Below are 25,850 nucleotides of genomic sequence, written 5' to 3' on the forward strand. Positions count from 1 at the left end.
ATACAAAGTAAAAAATCATAACATGTTGTCGACTCCAACTTTGCTTTCTCTCTAGCGAAGAGGCGGCTATTAGGTTTCGTTATCAACACCATCTTCTCCGGCCGTCTTAGTTCGTCGGAGACCTTGAACTCATCGTCACATCTCTCCTTCGTCCTCTTTCTTTCTTCTCTCCTCTCTAAACACGACAGAGTAGGATTACTTTGCAATCTCCGCCGGCTACAATTGAAGTTGTTCAAGCTCGGGAGAAGCTTCTTGTCGCTGATAAAGGACGATTAGCTTCACGTTGTTCTTCTCTTCCTCTTACTTCATCTCGCTTCCAAAATCGTTGAGGTTAGGGTTTCGAAGTCCCCTTTATGTTTTCTTGATGTGTTGATCTTAATTTCTTTATTTGCATGCACTAGGAAAAGATTTAAGTTGTTCTACATACGAAGAGATTGACGTTGTTCGATTTTCATCTCGGTTTCTCTTTCCCTAAAATTGAAGGTAAGGTTTTGAGATCCCCTTTTCGATTTTTTATTTTTTTTTTTATTTTGTTGATGTTCATATCTTAGTAAAAGTTTGAATGGAGTAGAAATCAAATTGATTCAAGTTTATTGTTTGAAATTTATTTTTTGTTGACATTTTAAGATTGAATGGAGTAGAAATCAAATCGATTATGCATTATGTTTGTGAGGGGGTTTGGTTATACTTGAATGTTTTATAGTTTATCAAAGATGAGATGGAGTTATATGTTCCTTATGTACTAGGAAGAGATTGAATTGTTTAAAAACAAATTAATTCATGTTGATGGTTTTCATTGTAGTTTGCGGTTGAGTTGATTGTGAGTTACCTGGAAATATAAAATGTTTACTAGTTTGATTGCGAGTTATAGTTTGATTTCCTTAAGGCATTACTAACGAGTTGAAGTTATTGCTTTTATGTTTTATAGGAATGACATACGAGTTTCCACAACGCATACTTGAAGAAGGATTTGAGACGCAAATTGATAAGATTAACAACACGTGTAGACGTACAATTCTGGAGGAAGTGAAGGGTGTTCTCAACATTGAGTATGAGGAAGTTTTGAAAGATCCTGTCTTCGGTCCGCTTTTGGCAATCATAGAGAACAAGCTCATCTACTCAAGGAAGATCATTCACAGCTTCATATGCAAGCAGCTCAAGGTTTCGAAGCTTCACGAGCTGTGGTTTCTATTTGCAAAGAGGCTTCTTAGGTTTTCTGCGCAAGAATTTCATGCTGTGATAGGATTGAAGTTCAAAGATGAACCTGATATAAACTTCAATGATTGAAAGGATGATAAGAGGTTCTGGAGCAATGTGCTGAGGAAAAATAGAAAGGTCAACTTATTCATGATAAGGACGAAGCTTCTTCACGAATGCAACAAGTGGACGTATGTGGACAGGGTTAGGTTAGTGTATTTGTGTGTCATACATGGATTCCTCATAGCTAAGGATTCAAGAGTGTTCATCCCTCATGAATACATCCGTTTGGTGATGGATTTTGAGAAGATGAGGATGTATCTGTGGGGTCTTCACGCGTATGACGAGCTGCTTGCATCAATACCCAAAGCAAGGAGAGATGTGCATCTGAAGAACAGTTACGTGTTGGATGGATTCTCCTATGCGTTTCATATATGGGTTATGGAGGCAATCCCAGACATTGGTAGTATGGTGGGTAAAAAGATCAAAAAGTACATGACTAAAGTGAGATGTAGGAATTGGAAAGGAAGTGGAAAAGTTTCCTATGCAGATATCAGCAGCCTAGAGTCCCACTTAATAAGGTAATAATTTTTTAAAAATTATATTCTGTTCAGTTAATAAACAAAGAGTAACTTTATTGTTTGGGTTTGTTCTTGTCAGGGAGAGTTGTTCCCATTTATATCTGCTACTAGGAACAATGATGTGGTTGATAGCACTGAGTTCTATAGGGAAGATGAGAAGAAAGATGAACGAGTTGGTCGTATTGTTACTCTTCTCAATGCCAAACAGGATTGGACGGAATTCGTATGGGAAGTCGAGGCTTTGCCTCCAACTTTGGAGCTTTCTGATTCAGAAAAGGATGGAGAGAATGTTGAAGTCGAAGATGTCACAGATACACATGTAGAGGAACCGGCTATTGTTGCGAGAAGGGGCAAACGTAAGCTAAATGATCCTAGTGCGGAGGCTCGAAAGAAAGAACTGCTTTGTCAACGGACGGCTGAACATAACAGTGGTATCTCCAGTGGAATGAAGACTTTCATTGAAGGTTTGTTCACCTCTGCTTTCAACTCTTTCAAGGAGGTGGTGCAGAATGACATCCAAGAGCGTTTTGAGAAGGTCCAGAAAGAGATGGCTGAGCTCAAGCAAGCGGTGTCACAGATTCCGGGTCCTTCTGATACAGTGGGAAAAGACAGCGCTTCTGAGATTCCTTGTCCTTCAGCAACAATGGGGAAATCATCACAGAGTCTGTGTCCTGCAGCAACAAAGGAAAAAGGCAAAGGCAACGTTGAGGAGAGTGTGGTTCCTCCTACGGTTCGTCGTAGCCCTCGGCAAGGAAGAAAGATAACCATAAAATGAAGCTTTGTAATATGTCGGACTGTCTTTTTGTTGTTATTTTCTCTTGACTCTTTTGTAATGTCATTGTTGTTTGCTTGTAATATCGGCTTGTTGGAAATCATCTTGTAGTGTATTTTGGTGTTTGCTATGAAGTGAACTTATGACTATGACATGTTTTCTCTGTAATGAATTGTCTCTCGGCTCTTTTAATGCATTGTCTCTTGACTCTTTTGTTCTGTCCTTGATGACTGTTTTGGCTTATAATGTTAAGTTTGGTTTTATTAATAGGAGATTGAAACCGAAACTGATGATATGATGGATTTTTTGAAGAATTTGTCACAATCATCTACCCATGGGGAACCTTCATCGAAAAAAAAAGAAATGAGCACACAAGAGTATTTACAAGACGCCATGGGGAACCTTTCTCAAGTATCACATGTTAAAGGTTTCGATCCCTCACAAAAAACGAGTGATGAAGAATCACCTAAATGGGTTACTACATTATCATCCTTGAAGCCTGAAGATTAGAGAACACCCACTCTCAAAGATATGGAATTACCTGAGGACCGGGTGAATGACGACGATTACTCATTAGTGTTTGTCCCTGAGGATTCATGGGCCAAACTGATTCATTGGTGCTCAACTACCAAACAGTAAGTCTATGCTTTCCCTTTATGTTCTAAATTCAACAAAATTTTAATTATATGTTGCATCGCAGGCACCTTAAAATTGGACCTTCTATGTACACAACTGAGTTAGCAGAACGTGTTATGAGACCTATTGTGTGGCTGCAAAATCAAGTAAGTTATACATTACTTTGCATGCCTACTTACTGTTCTTCTTCTTTAGCAACACGCCAACTCACTCTGTTTGTATCATATTTTTAAGGAAATTGATGCTATGCTCTTCTTATTTCGCGAGAGGACTTCTTTGCGACGATGGAATCCGTCCAAAGTAGCTTTCATGAGCTGCATATTCAGTAATCAAATGAAGAATTCTTACATAGAGTTCAAGAAAGACAGAAAAAAATTCAGGATAGAAGAACTGCTCCACCAATACGGAATTGGTGAACTTCCTTCACACAGACGAACAAGATCAGTGTGGGATCTTGATGTCAATCGTATGTATGTGCCTCTTCTTGTGCATTGTAACCACTGGATCTCTATGTGTGTCAACTTTGTTACTCGTTCCATAGAGGTATTTGACTGTGCGGGACTGAAACACAACAAGGACTTGGAGCCATTTGCCCATCTCATCCCTAGAATTGTTAAAGCCGTGCAGTCTTCAGAGAAGAGGGGATTTACCGTCAAGCCCTATGATGTCACTTACGCTCCAATGCCCTTCTTCCTAAACAAGACTAGCAGCGATTGTGGAGTATATGCGTTGAATCACATTGAAGCACATCTTCTAGGCATGGACTTAACGTTGGTGAATGACGACAACATTCGTGAAGCTCGCAGAAGATTGCTTATGACCTATGGGAAGCTGCTAATGATCCTGAGCTTATTTCGAGAATGGAAATGTTTGTTCCTCCGAAGGCTACAACTTCTTCTACGGTTGAGATTTTATAATGCTATTTTCACTATGTCTTGTTTACCAAGTAGGTTGTTATTGAAGTTTTTAGTTACTCTTATATGACTCGTAACTGGCATTGGTTTGCATCTCTTATGAGGAATTTGAATCTATTATTTAGCATTGGATTTAAGTCTCTTATTTAGCATTAGATTTCATACACGACAACAAACAAAGGCATACATGATCTGAATCTAGATGGTCTTATTTGACTCTCTTATTAAAGGCTATTGTAGCAAGCAAAAATTTTAAAAATAAAAATGGAGATGAGGGGCATCGAACACTTCACTTGGGTTTTTATAAGTCCACCATAAACCACTGGACTACTTGAAACTATTGAGATTAACGGCAAGAAATGAATGTAAATGGTCTTATTTGACTCTCTTATTAAAGTCTATCGTAAGAACAAAATGGAGATGGGGGGGGGGGGGGGGGGCATCGAACACTTCACCTATGGTAATTATACCTACAACATAAACCACTGGACTAATTGAAACTATTGACAATAGTGGCTGATTACAAAATTAAATAAAGTGAATCTAAAGTAAGCCATACAACATATCAACCCCTAACGATACCCTAAATGAATCTAAACTAAGCCATACAACATATGAACCCCTACCCTAAATGAATCTAAACATGGAGCCATGCACGATCTAACCTAACTAGGCTACAAATCTTAATAGTCAATACAAATCTTAGTTTAGTATTGACAATAGCATAGGGTCTACTTGTATGTGTTGTGATAGTCATAAGATTTGTATTGACTATTAAGATTTGGAAGGAATCCCTAAACCCCGATTAATAGTAGTCGTTTGCCATAAACATAAACTTATATAATACCAATGACCAGAAACCCTACTTATTTCATCGTTTATTTCTTCTCTCCGTCTTTCTCTCCTTCTCAAAAACCGATCATGACTAACAATGTAGTGATTCCTTCCAGATGCTGGTGTGGGAAGGGGATTCTCACTTATGTTTCAAAAACGGAGGAGAACCCATACAGAAGATTCTTCCGATGTGAGATTGGTTTGAAGGTAATTACTTTTAATTATGACTTTTAATTCTTCTATGTTCCAATTGATGTTTTTGTGTTTCAATTCAGAAAAAGAAAGAGCAACATCTTTTTAAGTGGGTCGACGAGGCTCTGCTTGATGAGATACAAAGGATGCATGAGTAACAGTCGAGAATGGCCGAAGAAATTGAAGATTTGAGAAGTTCCTTGAAAAAGACAGTGGAGGAAGCAGTTATCGAGCACAAGAAGTCGGGAGATGTAGGACTAATTGGATCCATTCTCACTATTTTATGTCTCTGTTCTAAATTTGATTGATCTTGTAATTGCTTTCTGAATCTATCTACTTTGTCAAAGATCGAATCAATTTGGTATTCAGATGTGTTGTCAATTTATGGATCAAATCTTAACATTAGACTTAAAACTTGCATAAAACGAAGTAAATACTGGAAACGTGCACAAAACATAAAACATAATTGGTCCTGGAAAAAACAGATTTTGACATGCAACAGAGATAATTTTAGAAAAAACTCTGAAAAGTAACTTGCATAGACCGAATGGCTTGAATCCTATATTTCTCTATCACAAGTCGACCGGTTGTGACCTTCAATACCACATCGACTGCATTTACGACGTTTAGAGGTTTGAGTTCCTTGTGACGAGCGGATCTTGTCTTCAAATGTCTCGTACCTACGTTTCTTTCTCTGACCTGCAGCTCTTCTAGTTTCTGGAGGAAGGACTTTCGCTTGCTGAACGTGAGATGGGACAATCCATGCATCTTCCGAAACACTAATAGGATTTATGCTTTCCTCATAAATCGATCTCCATGAAGCAGTGGTGTACATGCCGCCAGTGAGTGTGTGTGCTTGTATGCCTACACTGAAAGTTGCTTTTATGGCGTATCTGCCTGGGATTTTCATCAGATCGAATTTCCCACATGAACATGTGCGTCTGACCAAGTCGACCATACATTCAAAAGTGTCACCTCGTACCAAAAATCGTTCATCGCTAACTGGGAAAACCTGTAACTTCTTACCCTTCTCAATCCTTCGATCAATCTTCTTCTCTACAGCAACAGTCAGTGGTTGTTTATGCTTAGAACTTAAAGTTCTACGTTTGAAAAACCATCGAGTCATCATTTCCCTTATGCTGTCCAACATAGGTATAACTGGAAACTCTCTTGGCGAACGCAAAGCAAAATTTATTGATTCAGCAGGGTTATTGGTCCTAACATCGTACCTGTAACCCGAAAATTGACAACGAGCCCACTGTGTCACATCAGCTTGTATTAGATAGTTTCCAATTGCAGGACTAATTGAGAAAATAGCAGTGAATTGCTTCTTAAAATCAGCAACTCGGTAAGCTTTAGAAGCCTTTGCAACCAAACCAACGACTCGTTTACCCTTGAAATATGTAACAACATTGTTCAGCAAGTGGTGAATGCAAATTTCGTGATGAGCATGCGGATACACTTTTGCAATAGCTTTAGCAAGTGAAGTATTCCGGTCATACACAAAAGCTAAACCCTGATCATCAGCAATGACAACATTAAGTTGTCTCATAAACCATTCCCACGAGAGGTCATTCTCTGAGTCGACAACTCCAAATGCAATAGGATATAGGTTCGAGTTTCCATCCAAAGCAGCAGCAACCAGTAACACTCCTTTGTATTTTCTCTTCAAGAAAGTCTCATCCACAACAATAACTTTCCGAATGGCAGCATAAAAACCGCGAATAGAATGACCATATGAGATGAAGAGGAATCTGAATCTCCCATTGCTATCAGTTTCGTAAAATGTGTGTGATCCTGGATTAGCTTCCTTCATCATGTGCAAGTATTTGAGAACTTTTTCATAACCCTTCTCTAGAATGCCTCTCACAACATTTATTGCATACTCACGTGCCTCCCAAGCTAAAGAGTAGGATATCTCAACTCCATGATCATTACGCATAAACTGGATGATATCATTAGGTTTCGGCCCTTCGTTGATTGTTTCGTACTTATGCTTAATGAGACTACCAACTGTTTTTGATGAAGCGGTCCGAACAGAGTGGTTCCTTGATGATGGAGCACATGAATGATTAGGTACATACTTTTTTATGATAAAATATGAATAACCTGTTAATCCCTCTGCGCGAACACGCCAGCGACAATCATCATCCGCGCAACGAACGTACCAAACTCTTCTATCCGTTTTGCCAACCTTGTAGTCGAAATTATGTTTCATTGCACATATTTCCATTGTTGCCTGCAGAGCTGCTTTGCTAGTAAAATATTGACCCTTCTTCACAACATCAACCAGAGAAAAACGGACATACTTTCCGTTGATCATATCTTTCTCACACTTGTTTTCATCATCACTTTCATCTATCTTCGCATCTTCTTCGCATCTTCCTCTTCAAGCTCGGCTTCACCATCAATATCATCTGAAACTTCACCCGACATACCCGCTTCCTCTCTGTTAGACAACTCAGCAGGCTCTTCATTCAAGTTAAAGCCGACCTTAGATCGAATACACACACATAACCTTGTTGAAGCTTTGGTCTTCACATATGTAAGAAAATTTTTGAGTTGTCGATCATTGGTGATGAAAACAGGTGGTGAGTCGAGGCCAATCACCAAATCGGAAGGTAAGTAACTCAGCTCGATATTGACCAAGTTTAGATCGGTTCCAAAGTCCTCACAAACCATAACTCTTAGGTTGTCAAAGGTTTTGCTTGTGTCCAAGTAAGTAATCTACCTCCTGTTTCTTCATCAACAAGAAACTTCCACCCTTTTGTTTAGGACGATCTCCAAAAACCAGAATAGGCATAGATGTGCATATTCTAACGTTAGATTGACAAAAGTTTGGAGAAACTATGAAAAAGAGAAGAAGCTCCACGATTTTTTGGTCCAAATCGTGGTTGGCAATGAAGAAACAAAAATTTAGGGAAAAAGATTTAAAGAAGGAAATAAAAAAAGATTTAATAGATTTAGGCAATGTTTTTAAACCCGGACCGAACCGGCGGTCGGACCGGGTTGAACCATGAACCGAAAATAATCCGGGTTGGGTTAATGCTAAAACCCAACTAATATTGAACCTGTTAAAAACCGTCAAAAACCCGGGAACCGGCGGCCCAATGAACCGGCCAAACCCCGGTTTGTATATAAGCTAAAATTTTGTGAATGAAAAAATTCATTTTTCTTCCTTTTTAAGTAGAAATAAGATTTATCAAAGATTAATAAAATATTATCTCTCGTCCTTTTCTTTTGTTTTCTGTACAACTCATAAATTACAAGATTCACAAAGTTTAATATTCACGTCAAGATATTGTTTTTGTCTACTTCTCACTTTTTTTAAAAAAATATTTCATGATTACTTGTTTTGAAGACTTTAAATCATTGAAACATTTTCTTTTCTGAAATTTATATGTCAAAATATAACTTTTACCTAATGTGTATATTTTGTTTTAAAAGGTGATGAAGATGTAGAGTGATAAGATCTGCAAATAAAGTTTAAATGTACTTTTCATATTGCTTTTAGATTTTAATTGTTATTTTTAAGTTTTTCTACACATTATGACTATTTAAACATTTTATTTGATATGATTTATTTTTACAAAAATATGCATATTATTTATAAAATATCATTAAATTTAGTTTAATCTAAGTAAACCCGATCGAACCCGGTTCAGATCCGGTCGAACCACAATGACCCATGACCCAAAAAAATTTTGGTTCGCTAGCCGGTCTGGTTTTAAAAACACTGGATTTAGGGAATATTTTCTAACCGTTTTTTTCTAGATTTTTGGATTTTGTTTAAAATCTAGTAGAAATTACATTCTACGTATGGTAGAATAAAGATAATGTGGTAGATATAGAATACATATATTATAGATATATGAGAAGTGAGAAGAATGTATATTCTTCCATAGAAGATATAAGAACGTTTATTATTACTTATGATCTACCAGAAAGGCAGAACATAGAAGAAAATATTGATTTTGTTTTCTGCCATCTTAGATCTTAATGTTTCTTAGGTATGTAGATCATTGTGTTTCAGTTAGAATGCATATTCAGAATCGTCGTCGATGGTAGAGATCTTATATACTAACATCTTTAGCCTATTTTTCAATTTACCATTCCAAATATTTTTTTAATCCAAAAATATTTTTCATATATGCACATGTTTGACTACTTCATGTTTTAGATTTTTCTTAATTTTTTTGCATTGTAAAGATTATGTATAGTCGAATAAGTATGGTACACCAACGATGTAAATAACTTTTCATTTATGTAAATAGACAAAGAGCTCAGAATTATATAATTAGTGCGCAAAATTTGCATTAATTTATAGAAAAGGTTGGCTAAAGTCACCTCTTAAGCTGGCCAAATCGATAAATCCAAAACGTTCAAGACCGATAAATCCTTCCCTAAAAGATGTTACGATGCTGCTGCTTCAATTGAGAGTGGTTAGTTAGAGCATCTGTATTGAACTTTCAGTGCAGAAATTCATATTTTTTCCAAAAAAAAAAAATTAAAATATTTTTTTTTTTGTGAATTCAGCTCCCGCAGATTCAGTGGAATGAACCTGGTTCATCACTGTATCGCGGACTCCACGCTACGTGGTGGCCCGCGATTGGTCTGTTTAATTTTTTTTTTTTTTTTTTATAATCAAACGAAAAAGTAAAAAAAATTAAGAAAAAATTAAAGTTATGAACTCCACTCAATATTCATTGATGCAGATGCCTTTAGTTATTATTATAAACAGTTAAGTGGTAACAAGCCTTTTTTCAAAAAAAAAAAAAAACAGTTAAGTGGTAAAGCAGAGAAGAAGCGGGAAGCAGTAAAAGGTGATATGTACACAAAAAAAAAAAAAAATACAAGACCAGTTCATTAATTAATCAAAGAACATTCACTATCAAAAAAAAAAAAGAAAGACAAAAACATGGAAAAGCAAGAAACTACGTGGGGCTGTATATAACCGCTAATGCCGTTTTTTCCTTTTGCGTCCTTCTGTCATTACTCTTCCCTGTTAGATTAATTTGAACCAAGCTTGGAACATAACTGTAAATAAGTGGCCATTTATATTTTCCTACGGGTATTTTCACGAACCGATTGTTCTCTCCAGCAATGTATACCATGTCCCTATTCCACGTATTCTTATATTCCAGATCGCATAACACAGCAGCTTTCTTCTCTCGTCGGCAAAGAAAGTTGTGTCACTTTAAAAACGGTCAAGAGGAATACTCTTCGATAAATCCAGTGATAAAAACTTGCTACACGACAAAACTTTGGTCTGATCAATCTTATCATCTAGTGTCATCATCCATATCTCAATCTTTTGTGTATGGAAAACCCTGCTATATAATACTGCAAGTCGTTCTTCTCTAACAACTGAGAGAGCTGTAGGAACACAATCAGCACCGAAATGCGGAAAAGGAATAGACAACCACTTCTCTGTTGAAAAATTGAAACTAATTAGTAAGATATTTCCTTCATATATTTTATCGAAAGCAATCCAATAAGTATTCCCACACTCCCTTTGATATTATGGAGCAGTTTTTGGGAGTGACGTCATAAAAACCCTCCACGAATAGAGACAAAATCATATATTCCATACTCGCCAGCTCGATAGAATGGGTCACCATGATCCCAGCTGCACCTCAATATTTTATAGACTTAGCAAGACTTGTTATATTCGTATCCAAGAGAAAACTCGAAGTTAGGCTTGTAACCATCACTGTATGGGATCCACCTGATTTGGCCAGGGTTCCAAACCACGAGGCGTCCTCTTGACTCCAAGGTGGTGCATAACAATAACCCGTTGCAGTGAAATATTTTATATATCTTGACTTGTTCCGGATTGTGGAAATCGTTTAGGCTCAGCAAGGCTTGTGGGTCAACAACGTTGTCGTGAACTCCATCGTGGTCTACATTTATTGAATAAACCTTTAAATCACTCAACATGAAAACAGTACACTGCTTTGCTGTGTTATCCAAGTGCTTCTTAATGAAGTCTTGATCTTTGAATAGAGCGTTCAATCCCGCGTTCAATCGCTTGCAAGTAAATAGTAATAGACTCAAAGATGTACCCGGAACTTTAGAGATTATCTCTTTTTTTTTTGTAACTGGATAATGCATTAAAACTTAAAAGTCCTTGGGCCCATGTTAACCCAGGAATGAGTTTGATACAAGAGAGTCACTTAAGGCTCTTTTTGCCAGTTCACCGGCTTTTATATTGAGATTACGAAAGAAAAAGGAAAAGGAGATATCGACGGAAGTAGAGGCGATCTGTTCAATTAATATCTTTGACAATACCAGAGATCTCTTTGATCTGAACGTCGTTGTTGATTGCTCTGATGAGCGTTGAGTTGTCGGAGAACATCTTGATCCTGGTGAGGTCAAGGTTCAAAGCTGCGGTGAGAGCCGATCGGAGAGCTAGGGCTTCTGCAATCAAAGGGGAGGTGACAAAATTCATGGAGGGCGATCCTTTGCTGGATTGGTGGTTCGGTGGATCCATCCCAATCCTGCCTTGTTGGTCTCTTTACTCCAAGCTGCATCTGATTTACATGTGGCTGTGGGTTCTGTCGTGCTGTCGGTTACCGCGCCTTGAGCAAGGTTCCTTGTGGAAGAGGGTTTAGTTCTGTCGGTTAACGCGCCTTGAGCAGAGTTCCATTCTCTTGCGAGTTTGATTCCTTTTGTTGTGGTTTCCTCTGCCGTAAGGTTTCTACTTTCAAAGATTAGAAGATTCCGAGATGTCCAAATGGCCCAGCAAATCCAAGGTAAGATAGTTCCTGGGATTCCTGAGGGTGGGAGGCAGACTACTTTCCGGAATTTAATAAGAACTTCTTTGAAATTTGCGCATGTAGCTAGGTGAACTACTTTCTGGAGGGGTGTCAGCTTCCACACTTCTTTAGAAAAAGGGCATTCTACAAAGGTATGCATTGTTGTTTATCGTTCTTTGCATCTGCTACAAAGTCCTTCGGCTTGAACTCCTCTACTTTGTAAATTGTCTCCTAGTGGTAGAGCTTGTTGGATAATTGACCATAAGAAGACCTTCCTCTTTGGAGAGCACTTTCCCGACCAGATGTCTTTCATCCAATCAAACTCTTGTGGCAAAGGATACTGGTTTGATCCTAAATTCGCAGCTTCTGTGTTGTAACTGGACTTTGTGGAGTAGATACCGGATTGCACTGGTTGCCAAATATAAACGTCCTCAGCTCCCTTCTGGCTTGGTTGAATGGACTGAATCTGCTTTGAAAATTGAAGTAAGAATTCTTCAATCCTGCTTGAGTTCCAGCGTAGATCGTCAGTTAGTAGATCGGCCACTGTTAGGTCCAAAGTGTTTTCATGAATGAGTCCAAAAACCATAATATGTTCTGAGCGGGATATCCATGAATCATGCCACACTCTAGTCGTCTGTCCATTGCCTATAGCTTTCCCTAAGTCCCCGTTTAGGAGGTCTCTTCTGTGTATTATGCTTCTCCATCCGTGAGAGCAGACTGTTGGAGCTTGTATGTCTAGGAAAGATCGCTTATGACAATATTTACCTAAGAGGATTCGTGCTAGGAGACTACCTGGATTTGTTAAGATTCTCCAAGCTTGTTTGGCTAGGAGAGCTTGGTTGAATAGTTGAATGTCTCTGAAGCCTAGTCCACCTGCTGCTTTGGGTTTAGATAGACGATCCCATGAGACCCAACACATCTTCTTTTAATCTTTCGAGTCGCCCCACCAGTACCTCGTTAACACTAATTGAATTCTTTTGCATAAACTCGCAGGTAGTTCAAAGTATAACATGGAGTAAGTGGGGATCGCGGTGAGAACAAACTTCAACAAAGTTAGCTTGCCTGCCTTTGATAAGAATCTCGTTGATCTTGTTGCTGCTCTCTGTCTGATTCTATCCATGATGGATGTGAATAAGTCATGTTTCCTTCTGCCGAAGTGTTCTGGTAATCCAAGGTATTTCCCTGATCCTCCTTCCTTAGAAATTTTTAAAATTTCTTTGACCACAGACCTTTTTTCAGGTGGAGTTTTGGAGGAAAAGGTGATGGAAGATTTGTCTACGTTTATTTTCTGGCCAGAAGCTTCTTCATACTGCAAAAGGATGCTATTGAGTTTAAGGCAGTTCTCTTCGCTTGCTTGACAGAAGATCATTGTACCATCAGCGAATAAGAGATGGTTGATCCTCAGGCATCCCCTTGCGACTTTGATTCCAGGTAAATATCCATCTTTCTCAGCTTTTGAAACATAGACCAGAGAGAACTTCGCCACAGAGAATGAAAAGATAAGGTGAAAAAGGGTCTCCTTGTCTTATTCCTCTTTGTGATTTAACTGATCCTTGAGATGTGTCGTTGATTAAATATGAGTATATACTGTTGAGACACATTGCATGATCCATGTCGTCTATTTTTGATGAAATCCCAAACGTTGCATCACTTGAGTTAGAAATTTCCATTCAACTTTGTCGTAGGCTTTAGACATGTCTGTCTTCACTGCCATAGTACATCGTTTCTCCGCCTGTGATGTTTTGAGATATTGAAGTACCTCGTGTGTTATTAGAACGTTGTCTGAGATGGCTCTGCCTGATGTGAATGCTGATTGGTTCTCTGATATAATTGTTTCCAGAACTGGTTTGAGCGTGATTGATAGCATTTTGGATATGATCTCGAAGAAAACATTGCATAAAGCTATAGGCCTATAATCAGCCATTCTTTTAGCTCCTTTGATCTTTGGAATCAGTCTCACAAATGTTTCATTTTGCGAGGTTCGGAGAATACTGGTTGAGAAGAAGCCCTAGATATCTTGTATCACAGCTGGACCCACTACTTCCCAGTTTGCCTAAAAAAGGCTTGCTGAGAAGCCATCAGGGCCTGAGGATTTGTCCGGGTGGATTGCAAAGGTTGCCTCTTTGATCTTTGCTGGCGTTGGCTCCTTAGTAAGGTTCTCATTCATTTGTTGTGTTATGAAGGGTTTGAGGGCATCTTCGACTAATTTGGATTCATCAAAATTCGTTGAGGTGAAGAGCTTGTTGTAGAAGTTGCAAATCACTGATGATATTTGTTCTTCCTCAAACCAAGGTATACCGTTTTCATCTTCCATTACTGAAAGTCTGTTTCTAGCTTGTCGTGCTTTAGTATTATCATGGAAGTAGCTGGTATTAGCATCACCCAGACTTATCCATAGCTGTCTACTTCTCTGACGCCAAAACTCTTCTTCTCTCTTGTAGTTTTGAAGTAACTGGCTGTTGAGTTGGAAGATCATTTCCTCATCAGGAACAGCTTTAGTCAAAGCCTCGTCTAACAGTGTCTTCAACAACTCGAGGGTCTTCCTGCTGTTTTCATAGAAGGCTTTGTTCCATCTGCAGATAGCTCTTTTACAGAGGGCTAGTTTGTCCTCAACATGGAGTTGGGGAGCACTATTCCAGGTATCCTTGACTAACTTCTGAACTTCAGGATTATTTCTCAAGCTTCTATCAAATATGAAGATATTAGTACCCTTTCTTCGTGAGGTATCGAGGAAAGATATTAGTGGTCTATGGTCTGAGGCTTCGTATTTTGGGTACTGGCTTCTACAGGAGGGAAATAGGTCTGACCAGTCACTGTTGCACATTGACCTATCTAGTCTGCACTGGACCAGATGTGTGTTTCTCTTGCCTCTCCACGATAGACAGTTTCCAAAGTGTTTAATATCAAATAGGTTGTTCTGTGACATGAAGTTTCTGAAGGCGCATAAGGTTCCTTCCGGTCTGACTATCCCTTCATTCTTCTCGGAGTTGTCTATGATTTCATTGAAATCTCCCGTCAAGAACCAGGCTCCTCCATTTGATGGGTGCAATTTAGATATTTCATTCTAGATTGCATATCTCTTTGTGTGGTTCGGCTCTCCGTAGACGAAGGTAGTTTGAAAAGTGTTTCCTTTGTAGTTGATGATTGTGTCTATGTAGTTATTGGTCGAAACTAACACATAGACCTCAATGTCACTCTTCCAAATGAGGAGGAGACCGCCACCACCAGGGCTATGAGGGGGAACTTCATGATGTTTTTCAATGTTCAGCCAGTTGAGAGTTCTAGCAATCGCATCCAAGTTGTTCTTTGTTTCCATGAGAAAGATGATATCATGAGCATTTCTTCTGTGAAGCTCCTTAAGCCTCTGGACTGTTGCGGGGTTCCCCAGCCCACAACAGTTCCAACTTAGAATGGCTAGGGAACCTAGGGAGGAGAAACCCGAAAATTCGGCTTCTTCTTTGAAATTGCTCGAATCAGCTGGATCAGTGGGTTTACTCTAGAGATTATCTCAACTACCACATCCCATGGTAAATCGAGCATTCTCAATGCCGCTACCCCCAAAGCTTCGTGTCTTTCTGTGGAAAATTACCAAAGGAGCGTTACCACTAGGGGAAAATCTGGAGACTCGAGGAATGACTGAGAACCTCACCTGTACCCACTGTGGTTTGAAGGAAACAACCTCTCACCTCTTTCTTCATTGCCAATTCGCAATTGACATCTGGTATGCAGCTCCGATAAGCAACTTAGCGGCCATCACCACAGCATTGGACTTCAAAGGAGCTCTCAAGCTTGGAACAAAGCTGACTAACCTCTCACCTACAGGACTTCACATGGGACCTATGTTTCCTTAGATTGTTTGGAACATTTGGATTACACGAAACTTGAAGATCTTCGAAAACAGAGTTTTCAAACCGGCGGAGACACTCTCGAAAGCAATAGCATACGCGCGAGAATGGCAAGAAGCACAACCTGAGCGACAAATTGGCCCAAAATCCCATTTACATGCCTCGACCCTCCCATTGCCTATGACGGACGCCTTGATTATCAACACTTATGCATCATGGAAAAAAGAATTCTTTTTTGCAGGATTAGCTTGGGTCTTTTCAGCATCATCAGGTCATGTGTTACACCAACAGAGCATATTCGAAGATTGTGTCAACTCAGCTCAGATGGCGGTTGTCTTAGCGATAAGGGAAGATATACGCCAAGCCAAAGCACAAGGCTTCAACAACGTCATCCTCAAGTCAGACGCTCAGACATTAGTCCGAGCCATTAACAATCGAGAATCAATCAAGGATCTCTTTGGAATTCTTCATGATATTCTTAAGTTAGCTTTTGACCTCGATGTAATCTCCTTTCATTATGTTCCTCGTTCAGACAATAGGGCAGCTGATGAACTCGCCAAGAGCGCGCTTCTCAACTACTCCACCTATTTATCATTTGTAAACCCTTATTTAAGTAAGATCATCTCCAATGGGGGTTCTTCCTATTGGAGTTCTTAATATATGTATTATATATATATATGTGTATATTATATATGTGTAAATAATTGTGGGGTCCACAATTATTGTGGAAATCCATAAATAAGGGTTTTAGGGATTTTTAGAACTCTCTTGTGAGAATTTTTTTGTGGACCCCACAATTACTTATACATATATATATACATAACACATATATTAAGAACCCTAATGGTAAGAACTCAGTTAGAGGTGCTCTAGTGAAATCGTTGTTCAGAAAAAAATGAAGGCGAGAGGTTACTAGTTGGAAATTAGGATTTTGCTTTTCATGTTTGGCCTTGCCGGTCATATATATAGACAGACTTTCGCTTAAAAGTATTATACTTTTTCTATTTTTTCCTTTTTCTATTTTTTTTCTTTTCTAAATGCAAAGAAGAAAAGAACAAACACACATGCCAAAGTTATAACAGGTGATATGTTTATAAAATAAAATATACGTCCAGTTCGTGAATTAATCAAGCGACATTCACTGCAAAAAGAAAGATAAAATGAATATAAAAATATTTGAAGAGCCGTTTTCTTCTTTTGCGTCCTTCAATCATAACTCTACTGTACCCTGTTGGATTTGAACCAAGCTTGGAACATAATTGTAAATATGTGGCTCGATACCTGGTCTCTATGTTCTGTTATGGGGATTATCAAGAATCGACTGTCCTCTCCAACAAGGCATACCATGCCCGTATTATATGTATATTCAAGATCGCATAGCACGGCCGCTTTCTTCTCCTCGTCGATGAAGAAACTTGTGTCAATTGAAAAACGATCACGAGGAATACTCTCACATAAATCCACTGATAAAAACTTGGTCCGCGACAATAAGTTTTGTCTGATCAATCTTATCATCTGTCGTCATCCATATCTCAATCTTTGGTGGATGAAAAAAGCTGCTATATAATACTGCCAGTCTTTCTTCTCTAACAACTAAGAGATCTATTGGACAACAATCAACACCAATATTCGAAAAAGGAATACTAATCTCTCCAAATCTCTCTGTTGAAAAATGAAAAGTACTAAGTAAGGCACGGTGTTATCGACGACAATCCAATAAATATTCCCCTTTAATGATACGCCCTCTGATATTATGTAGCTGTATTTGGGAGTAACGTTATCAAGATACTTCCACGAATGAGACCCAAAATCATAGATTCCATACTCAACAACTCGACGGAATGGGTCACTAAGATCCCAGCTGTACCTCAAGATTTTATAGGTTTTGTTATTATCGTATCCAAGAACAAACTCGGAGATAGTATTGTAACGATTACTGAATGGGATCCACCTGATTTGGCCAGTACAAGGATTCCAAACACCCGTCACAGTGAAATATTTTACATATCTTGGCTTCTTCCGGATTATTGAAAACTTTAGGCTCATCAACTTGTGTGGATCAACAACGTTACCGTGAATTTCATGGAAATTTACATTCATTGAATAAACCTTTAAGTTACTCAACATGAGAACCATATGCTGCTTTGCTGCTTTATCAGAGTGCTTCTTCATGAACTTCTGATCTTTGAATAAAGCGTTCCATCGCTTGAAACTAAACCGTAATCGACTCAAAGATGGCGCCGGGACTCTAGAAAGTATTTCATCTTCCAGATCCCATGGTAGAGGAAGCAATCTAATGTTTCTTTTGTCATCTCCAAAGGTGTTTTAAGAAAGCGAGAGGTGGCTGGTTTATTAGGGTTTCACGTTTGCCCTTCCAGTCGTATATATACAGGACTTTAATTACTTAATCAGCGTTTTCTTAACATTAGTTTTCTATTTTCCTTTATGGATTATATATCTCTAACTTTAGGTAAAACAAATAGATGATGTTTAAGAAAATTTTTGATGTTTTTATATTTTAATGTAACTTTTAATTTTATCAAAAACTACGTAACTAATAATATTTTATAGACTATTTGTAACTGGTTAAATAGTTTTAATTTATATTTTAATCTTACTTTTAAAATAAAAGACAAGTTTTTATAATAATTAACCTAAAACTTCAAGATTGACTCAAAAAAAGGGAAAAAAACTCCATGTTTGTGTTTTCAAGATTTTGCTCCTAATTGTTTGACAAAAAACAATATTTTAATTATTTATCTGTGTTACAAAAAAGTTTTATTTATCTAGTTTATATTTTCTTAAAAACAAATGACCGTCCACATAATTTCTCATATATTCACGAAGACAGTGAGTTTCAAGCGAGCTACGATGAGTGCACATGCATAGTTAAAACGGGGGAGATTGAAGATGCAATCTGCTAAGATGATCTGTATCATTTCGCGAATTACTACAGGAGATAGTACATGCGTGTATCATGAAGATGGATCTGAATGGGAGTTTAAGTTTTGTGATAGCGTAGGTTTGTTGAGCTTGAAAAAAGAAAGAAGATATGTGCTTTAAGACAAAAAGACCTTTACCATTAAGCAAAAAAAATTTGCTTGGGGAGGAGATTTACCTTTGCAAGAAAAGAAAATTAAATGGAAAAGGAAGTTTTCTTAAAAATTATTTGGAGACTTGAAGAGAAATTTGAAGACATGGAGAACAAGTTCTGATCTGTTATACAAAGAGAGACGCACTACAAGAAAACAGCGACATACTGAGGGAAAAAATCGTCGGTATGTCGTCGGAATAACGTTATTCCGACGACATACCGACGAAACAAGTCCTCGGAAATAACTTCTCGGAAATTCAATTTTCCTCGGAAATCCCTCGGAATTTTCCGACGGAATTCCGAGGAAACAAATTTCCGAGGAAATTCCGAGGATAACCAGTTCGTCAGAGAGCTCCTCGGAATATACCGAGGGAGAACTTCGTCGGGATATTTCGATGGAATTTCCGATGGTCCAATCCTCCGAAGTTCCGACAAAATATTCCTCGGAATTTTCATCGGAAAATTCCGAGGAACGGGTCCCTCAGAAAATTCCGAGGAACATGTCCCTCGGTATATTCCGAGGAACGGGGTCCCTCGGTATATTCCAAGGAAGATGTCCCTCGGTATATTCCGAGGGTTCAATTCCTCGGAATGTAAAAAATATTAATTAAAAAAAAAAAAATTTGAAATTTAAATTCAAAAAATATAAAATTAAAATTAAAATTGAAATCATATTAATTAATATTCAAAGTTTCACAAATAAAAATAAAACATTCCGAGTTTTTGGAAAAAAAAAAAACCTACGGGTCTGGCACGTCCGGGAACACCTCGTTCGGGTACATCCTCTGCATCATCTCCATCATTTGCTCGTTCAGCCTCCTCTGTGCCTCATAGCCCGCCTGTTGAGCCGCCATCTGGGTCTCCAACAAAGATATGCGATCATCCTTGTCCTTCAACTGAGCCGTAAGTACCTCTGGATCAACAAAGGGCAGTGGTGCAGAAGAAGGAGGAACCGACCGGGTGCGACGACCCAAACCGACCAAACGTCCCTTCTTCTTTGGAACCGACTGAAATTGAAAATAGCCAAATTTACAAATTTAAATCAAGAAATAAATAAATTGAACTTTAAAAAAAATGAACTTACTGATTCAACGATTTCGTTGATTCGAAACCGGGATAAGTTGGTCGAAGCCGTTGAAGCGTCATCCTCGGTTTGAAGCTGAGACACTTCGTCTTGCACCTGAGTTTGGACCAGACTGACCACTTCCCTCACAAGACCGTCATCAATCTAGCCGGTCTTCTTGTTGGTATACACCCTCTTCATTAGGGCGAGATCATCAACCGGCTCGCCATCATTTTCTTCCGCCTTGAAAAAAAACATAAATTAAAGAAACATTAGAAATTGGAAGAAATGAACAAAAAATAAAATTTCAAAACTTAAATAATTGAAGAAAAAACGGCTGAACTTACCATGCGATCTCCCAGAGAGGCAATAGATTGAGCTGAGCACCCAAGTTATGCTTGAAGACGCCCTTCCCTTTACGGTCGCTCCTGCGGTTGGTGGAGTTGGTGGAAGAAGTTTCTTTCGTCTCTTCCTTATCCCAATGCGCACACAACTCCGTCCAGACCATGTTGTTTATCGACTTAGGGACCTTTTAATAAAAAAAAAAGAAAATAGTTTAATAAATTAAAAAATACTTTAATAAATTAAAAAATTGTTTAATAAATTAAATCGAAGCTTATTGATTTCCCACTTCTTCTTCCACTCGTGGATCTGCTTCCCGTAGTTGTCCATAACTTTATGGACGAAGTTGTGATAGATAAAGAGCGTCTCATCGGAATTTCAGGTGAATTCTTGCTGAAAAAAAACACAATTAGTAGAAAATTTATATTAAAGATTAAAAATATAAGTAAAAAATTAGAATACTTACCGCAAACTGACGAAACCACAGAGTCTGCTTGTCGGTAGGGAAGTCAGTGAAAGTCGGATGTCCCTTGTCGAGGGCCGAGTACATCATACGGTTGATACATGTGCTGATCTCGTTCCCGGATCGGTTGAACCTAATCAAAAAGAACAAACGCTTAATAATGAATCAAATTTTAATGAAAAAAAAAATATGTTTAATTACCATGTTTGACCCCGTCCATGTGGATACGGAGTGAGATAGGGAAGAGAGTCACGACCGGGCTGTCGAACCAACTCCGCAACACTCATCACGCCAGGAGGACCCGGAGGAGCAGGAGCGGGTGCAGCAGCAGGAGCGAGAGGAGCAGGAGCGGGTGCAGCAGAGGGAGATGTATGGTAGGAGCTGTGGGGCGAAGGAGAATCCTGAAAATGGCTGGAATCCCGAGACTGGCTCTCCGTACCACCACGACCACGACGCTGTCGAGGCCGGGTCTGATCATCATGCAACCTGTAAATTATAAAAAAAATATTTAATAAATATAGAAATATATAAATTAATTTAAAAAAAAAAATCCCAAATAATAGTTTTTAATCACAAAAAAAGTTTTATAGACATTCAAAATGTTTAATAAATATATAAATATAGTTCTAATAAACAAAAAATAGTATTAATAAATAAAAAATAGTTTAATAATTACAAAAAATAGTTTTAATAATATTAAAAATGTTTAATAAATATAGAAATTTATATAATATAAATATAAAAAAAAATTTTTTTTTAAATCTCAAATAATAGCTTTTAATCACAAAAAAAGTTTTAAAGATATTAAAAATGTTTTGTAAAATCCAAAAAATCGAATTTATATACAAAAAACGTTTTGTAAAATTCAAAAAAACGAATTTATATACAAAAATTGTTTTGTAAAATACAAAATCGAATTTATACACAAAAATCGAATTTATAAATACAAAAAAATCAAAAATTTATAAAAAAATTCTAAATCAATTCAACAAAACAAATTATTCAACCAAATCACAATTCTAAACCTATTATACAGCCAAATCACAATCCTAACCAATCACCCTAACAAAAATCTATCAAATCTACACAAAAACCTAACAAATAGAACCTAAGAGAGTGGGATAGGGTTGCATGATTTGTGTAAGAGAAAGGGGAGATCGCCGGAGAAGAGGTCGGAGAGAAGGGATAAATCGCCGGAGAAGAGGGAGAGGAGGCGGAGAGGAAGAAGAGATAAATGGGGAAGAAGAAGCGGCTCGTGGTTATAAAACCTAGCGTCCGACGGATAGTATCCGTCGGAATTCCAATTTCAATTTTCGCGAAATATTTGCCCGGTTAATTGAAAATATTCCGAGGAAATTCCGACGGATACTTAAATATCCCTCGGAATTCTGTCGGAATATTCCGAGGGAATTCCGAGGAACTAGTGTTTGGGGTTTCAAAACATCAATTTTTTTTGCCGTATTTCATTTCTTATACAGTTGTAATGCACACCATTGAGGATTCTTTGTAGAGATGATCATAAACCATGAAATAACAAATTTCAAAACGAATTGAAAGTATTCCCTTTACCGTTCATTAAAGTGTATAAGTGTTTCTCTTACGTTGTGGGGATTTCGTTCATACAATCGGAAAAGTGTTTATTATAGGGTAAGGAACAAATGTTTGACTTCATAATCAGTTTAAGACACTTAATAAGGGTTATATAAGTGTTATTCAAACCGCAAAACGTTGTTTTCGGTTTAAAAACCCTATTTCCTCGGAATTTCCTCGGAATATTCCGAGGAAATTCCGAGGAAACCCTTACCTTCCTCGGAATTCCTTCGGAATATTCCAAGGGAATTCCGAGGAACTAGTGTTTGGGGTTTCAAAACATCAATTTTTTTTGCCGTATTTCATTTCTTATACAATTGTAATGCATACCATTGAGGATTCTTTGTATAGATGATCATAAACCATGAAATAACAAATTTCAAAACGAAATATTCCCTTTACCGTTCATTAAAGTGTATAAGTGTTTCTCTTACGTTGTGGGGATTTCGTTCATACAATCGGAAAAGTGTTTATTATAGGGTAAGGAACAAATACTTGACTTCATAATCAGTCTAAGACACTTAATAAGGGTTATATAAGTGTTATTCAAACCGCAAAACGTTGTTTTTGGTTTAAAAACCCTATTTCCTCGGAATATTCCGAGGAAATTCAGAGGAAACCCTTATCTTCCTAGGAATTCCGTCAGAATATTCCGAGGGAATTCCGAGGAACTAGTGTTTGGGGTTTCAAAACATCAATTTTTTTTGCCGTATTTCATTTCTTATACAATTGTAATGCATACCATTGAGGATTCTTTGTATAGATGATCATAAACCATGAAATAACAAATTTCAAAACGAATTGAAAGTATTCCCTTTACCGTTCATTAAAGTGTATAAGTGTTTCTCTTACGTTGTGGGGATTTCGTTCATACAATCGGAAAAGTGTTTATTATAGGGTAAGGAACAAATGTTTGACTTCATAATCAGTCTAAGACACTTAATAAGGGTTATATAAGTGTTATTCAAACCGCAAAACATTGTTTTCGGTTTAAAAACCCTATTTCCTCGGAATTTCCTCGGAATATCGGTTTAAAAACCCTATTTCCTCGGAATTTCCTCGGAATATTCCGACGAAATTCCGAGGAAACCCTTATCTTCCTCGGAATTCCGTCGGAATATTCCAAAAAAAAAAAAAAAAAGTCGATGCTAGTCTGTTTCTGAGTCATCATCACCAGATGAATCTGAATCTGGATCTTGGTGAAACTCTCCAATCACTGGTTCATCCTCCGAAGTCGGTTAAATCGACTACAAGGCCAACTCCAGCTAAATCTTCTGTTGCACTTAAGTTGCCGGATGTGCTTGGTTGTAGTGGGCATTCCAGCTCAGAACTTCCCTGAACTCGGCCTCTTGGGTTGAGTCTTTTAACAGTAACCCATGGATCATCTCTGTTCCTTACCCGGGGGTACCTGATATAACAAACCTGTAACTTTTAAAAAATTATTAGTAAAATTATAAATTAATACACATGATGATGAATCATTCTAAATAATTAACATTTAATTACCTGATCGGCCTGAGAAGCAAGAATGAAAGGATCATAATATTGCAGCTTTCGCCTCGAATTTACTGATGTAACACCAAATGCATATGTTCTCACACCTCGATCTAGAGTGTTGTCGTGCCAATCACAATAGAAAACAATACAGCGCAATCCAACCATGCCCAAATACTTGATTTCCAAAATCTCATGTATGTGTCCATAGTATACATCAACTCCTGATGCAGAACAAATGCCAGCATCATAAGTCGTACTCGAACGTCTCCTCTTCTGAGTTGTGAATGCATATCCTCGAGTATAAAATCTCGGATATGACTTCACAACAAATTTTGGTCCAACGACCATCTCGCGTATCCAATCGTCAAATGTTTCACCTCTGGCCAAACCAGCAGACACCTATATATCAATAAATGTGAATTAGTATAAATATGTGATAAGTGATATTTTAATTTGCTTAAACCACTCACATAAGTAAACATCCATCCAGAAAATTCTCTCTGCTTCATTTCTTCTAGTTCGTCCTTTGTGGCGTATCTATATTCGAACCGCTTTTCTGCCATGAAAATCCTGTAAATATGATGACAATAATGTAATTAATTAAGATTTAAATTTCAACTTGTTAAAATAAAAATTTGTAAGCTAATTTATTTACCTCTCATATTGAAGAACATCTTCGCAGTTGGTGAGCAAATATATTTGCAAATTACTGCGCTCCTGCTCAGTAAGTCGACGGTCCTTTGGTTTTCCGCTAAGTCGTCCAATGTCTGTGAAAATGTCTGGAACCGCAACATGATATGTTGCTCGTTCGCCTCTATCATCATGCCGAGCAGGTCTTCTGTTTTTGGTCTGAACTTCTGCTGGAAAGTAGTACTCGGTAAAGTTTGAAGTTTCTTCATTGATCATCTGTGCGACTATAGAACCTTCCGCCCTACTTAAATTTTTCACCATCTTCTTCAAATGGAACATATACCGCTCACACAGATACATCCATCTATACTGCACAGGACCACCGAGTTCCAATTCTCTTGCCAGGTGAATAACAAGATGCTCCATAACATCAAAAAATGAGGGAGGAAATATCTTCTCAAGGTTGCACTGAATCACGGCTATGTTAGTCTTCAAATTTTCAATACCTTCAAGAGTCACTGATCTCGTGCATAAATGCGGAAGAAACCACTTATCCCTGCAATTGCTTCATGAACATTTCGTGGTAATAGTTCCTTGAAGGCAAACGGAAGGAGGCGCTGCATCATTACATGGCAATCGTGGCTTTTCAAGCCAGTAAACTTTCCTTCCTTTCTGTCGATACAGTTACGCAAATTAGATGCGTAACCGTCTGGAAATTCCATATTGTTTGAAATCCAATCAAAGAACGCATCTTTTCCCGCTGCATCAAGTCGGTATATGGGAAAAGGAGCCCTACCATTCTCATCAACATGAAGTTCTGAACGAACACATATATCGACTAAATCCAGTCTTGACTTCAAATTATCCTTTGTTTTACCTTGAACATTAAGGATCGTGTTCATGAGATTGTCAAAAAAGTTCTTCTCAATATGCATGACATCTAAATTATGCCTTAGCAGATGATCCTCCCAGTATGGCAGATCCCAGAAAATACTTTTTTGTGCCAGTTATGTAGGTCTCCAACAGCATCTACGGGAAAACGCTCATGTCCACCGACGTCTGGCGTCCTTTCTGCACCAAAATCTCTTAGTTGTGTCTTCAAATCTTTCCCACAAATTTCCGGAGGTGGACTGTCAAACACCCTCTTGTTCTTCGTAAACAAATTCCTACTCCTACGATATGGATGATCAGGTGGTAGGAATCTCCTGTGACAGTCAAACCAACACGTTTTCCTTCCGTGTTTTAGTTGGAAAGCGTCAGTGTTATCTTGACAATATGGACATGATAGCCTTCCATGCGTTGTCCATCCAGATAACATACCATATGCTGGAAAATCACTTATTGTCCACATTAGTACTGCCCGCATTTGAAAGTTTTCTTTACACGAAACATCGTATGTTTCAGCACCTTGAGCCCATAGTTGTTGCAACTCATATATTAGT

The 25,850-nt window shown here is 38.0% G+C and overlaps 3 protein-coding genes and 2 pseudogenes across 3 annotated transcripts; 2 read left to right on the plus strand and 3 right to left on the minus strand.

The window, feature by feature from the left end:
- The first annotated feature begins 930 nt into the window (after positions 1 to 930).
- On the plus strand, positions 931 to 3,060 carry LOC125587304. The gene is made up of 4 exons (XM_048757547.1): positions 931 to 1,236; positions 1,291 to 1,701; positions 1,858 to 2,508; positions 2,821 to 3,060. The coding sequence occupies exons 1-4, from the start codon at positions 931 to 933 to the stop codon at positions 3,058 to 3,060; spliced, it is 1,608 nt and encodes a 535-aa protein (XP_048613504.1).
- A 2,625-nt stretch (positions 3,061 to 5,685) lies between these two features.
- On the minus strand, positions 5,686 to 7,359 carry LOC125587305. Its single transcript, XM_048757548.1, has one exon. It carries the CDS (start codon positions 7,357 to 7,359, stop codon positions 5,686 to 5,688), a length of 1,674 nt encoding a protein of 557 aa, XP_048613505.1.
- A 2,637-nt stretch (positions 7,360 to 9,996) lies between these two features.
- On the minus strand, positions 9,997 to 15,582 carry LOC106422831 (annotated as a pseudogene).
- Positions 15,583 to 15,909: 327 nt separating this feature from the next.
- On the plus strand, positions 15,910 to 16,386 carry LOC125587306. Its single transcript, XM_048757549.1, has one exon. It carries the CDS (start codon positions 15,910 to 15,912, stop codon positions 16,384 to 16,386), a length of 477 nt encoding a protein of 158 aa, XP_048613506.1.
- A 324-nt stretch (positions 16,387 to 16,710) lies between these two features.
- Positions 16,711 to 18,051, minus strand: LOC125587307 (annotated as a pseudogene).
- Positions 18,052 to 25,850: the final 7,799 nt, after the last annotated feature.

Source organism: Brassica napus, chromosome C5 (assembly GCF_020379485.1).
Source record: "Brassica napus cultivar Da-Ae chromosome C5, Da-Ae, whole genome shotgun sequence".
Taxonomy (NCBI): Eukaryota; Viridiplantae; Streptophyta; class Magnoliopsida; order Brassicales; family Brassicaceae; genus Brassica; species Brassica napus.

Coding starts and splice junctions, on each gene's coding strand:
- LOC125587305 (XM_048757548.1), bottom strand. CDS start 7,359: ATGGAAATATGTGCAATGAAACATAATTTCGACTACAAGGTTGGCAAA.
- LOC125587304 (XM_048757547.1), top strand. CDS start 931: ATGACATACGAGTTTCCACAACGCATACTTGAAGAAGGATTTGAGACG. Junction 1,237..1,290: donor CTGCGCAAGAATTTCATGCT/GTGATAGGATTG, acceptor AATGATTGAAAG/GATGATAAGAGGTTCTGGAG. Junction 2,509..2,820: donor AGAGTGTGGTTCCTCCTACG/GTTCGTCGTAGC, acceptor TTTTATTAATAG/GAGATTGAAACCGAAACTGA.
- LOC125587306 (XM_048757549.1), top strand. CDS start 15,910: ATGACGGACGCCTTGATTATCAACACTTATGCATCATGGAAAAAAGAA.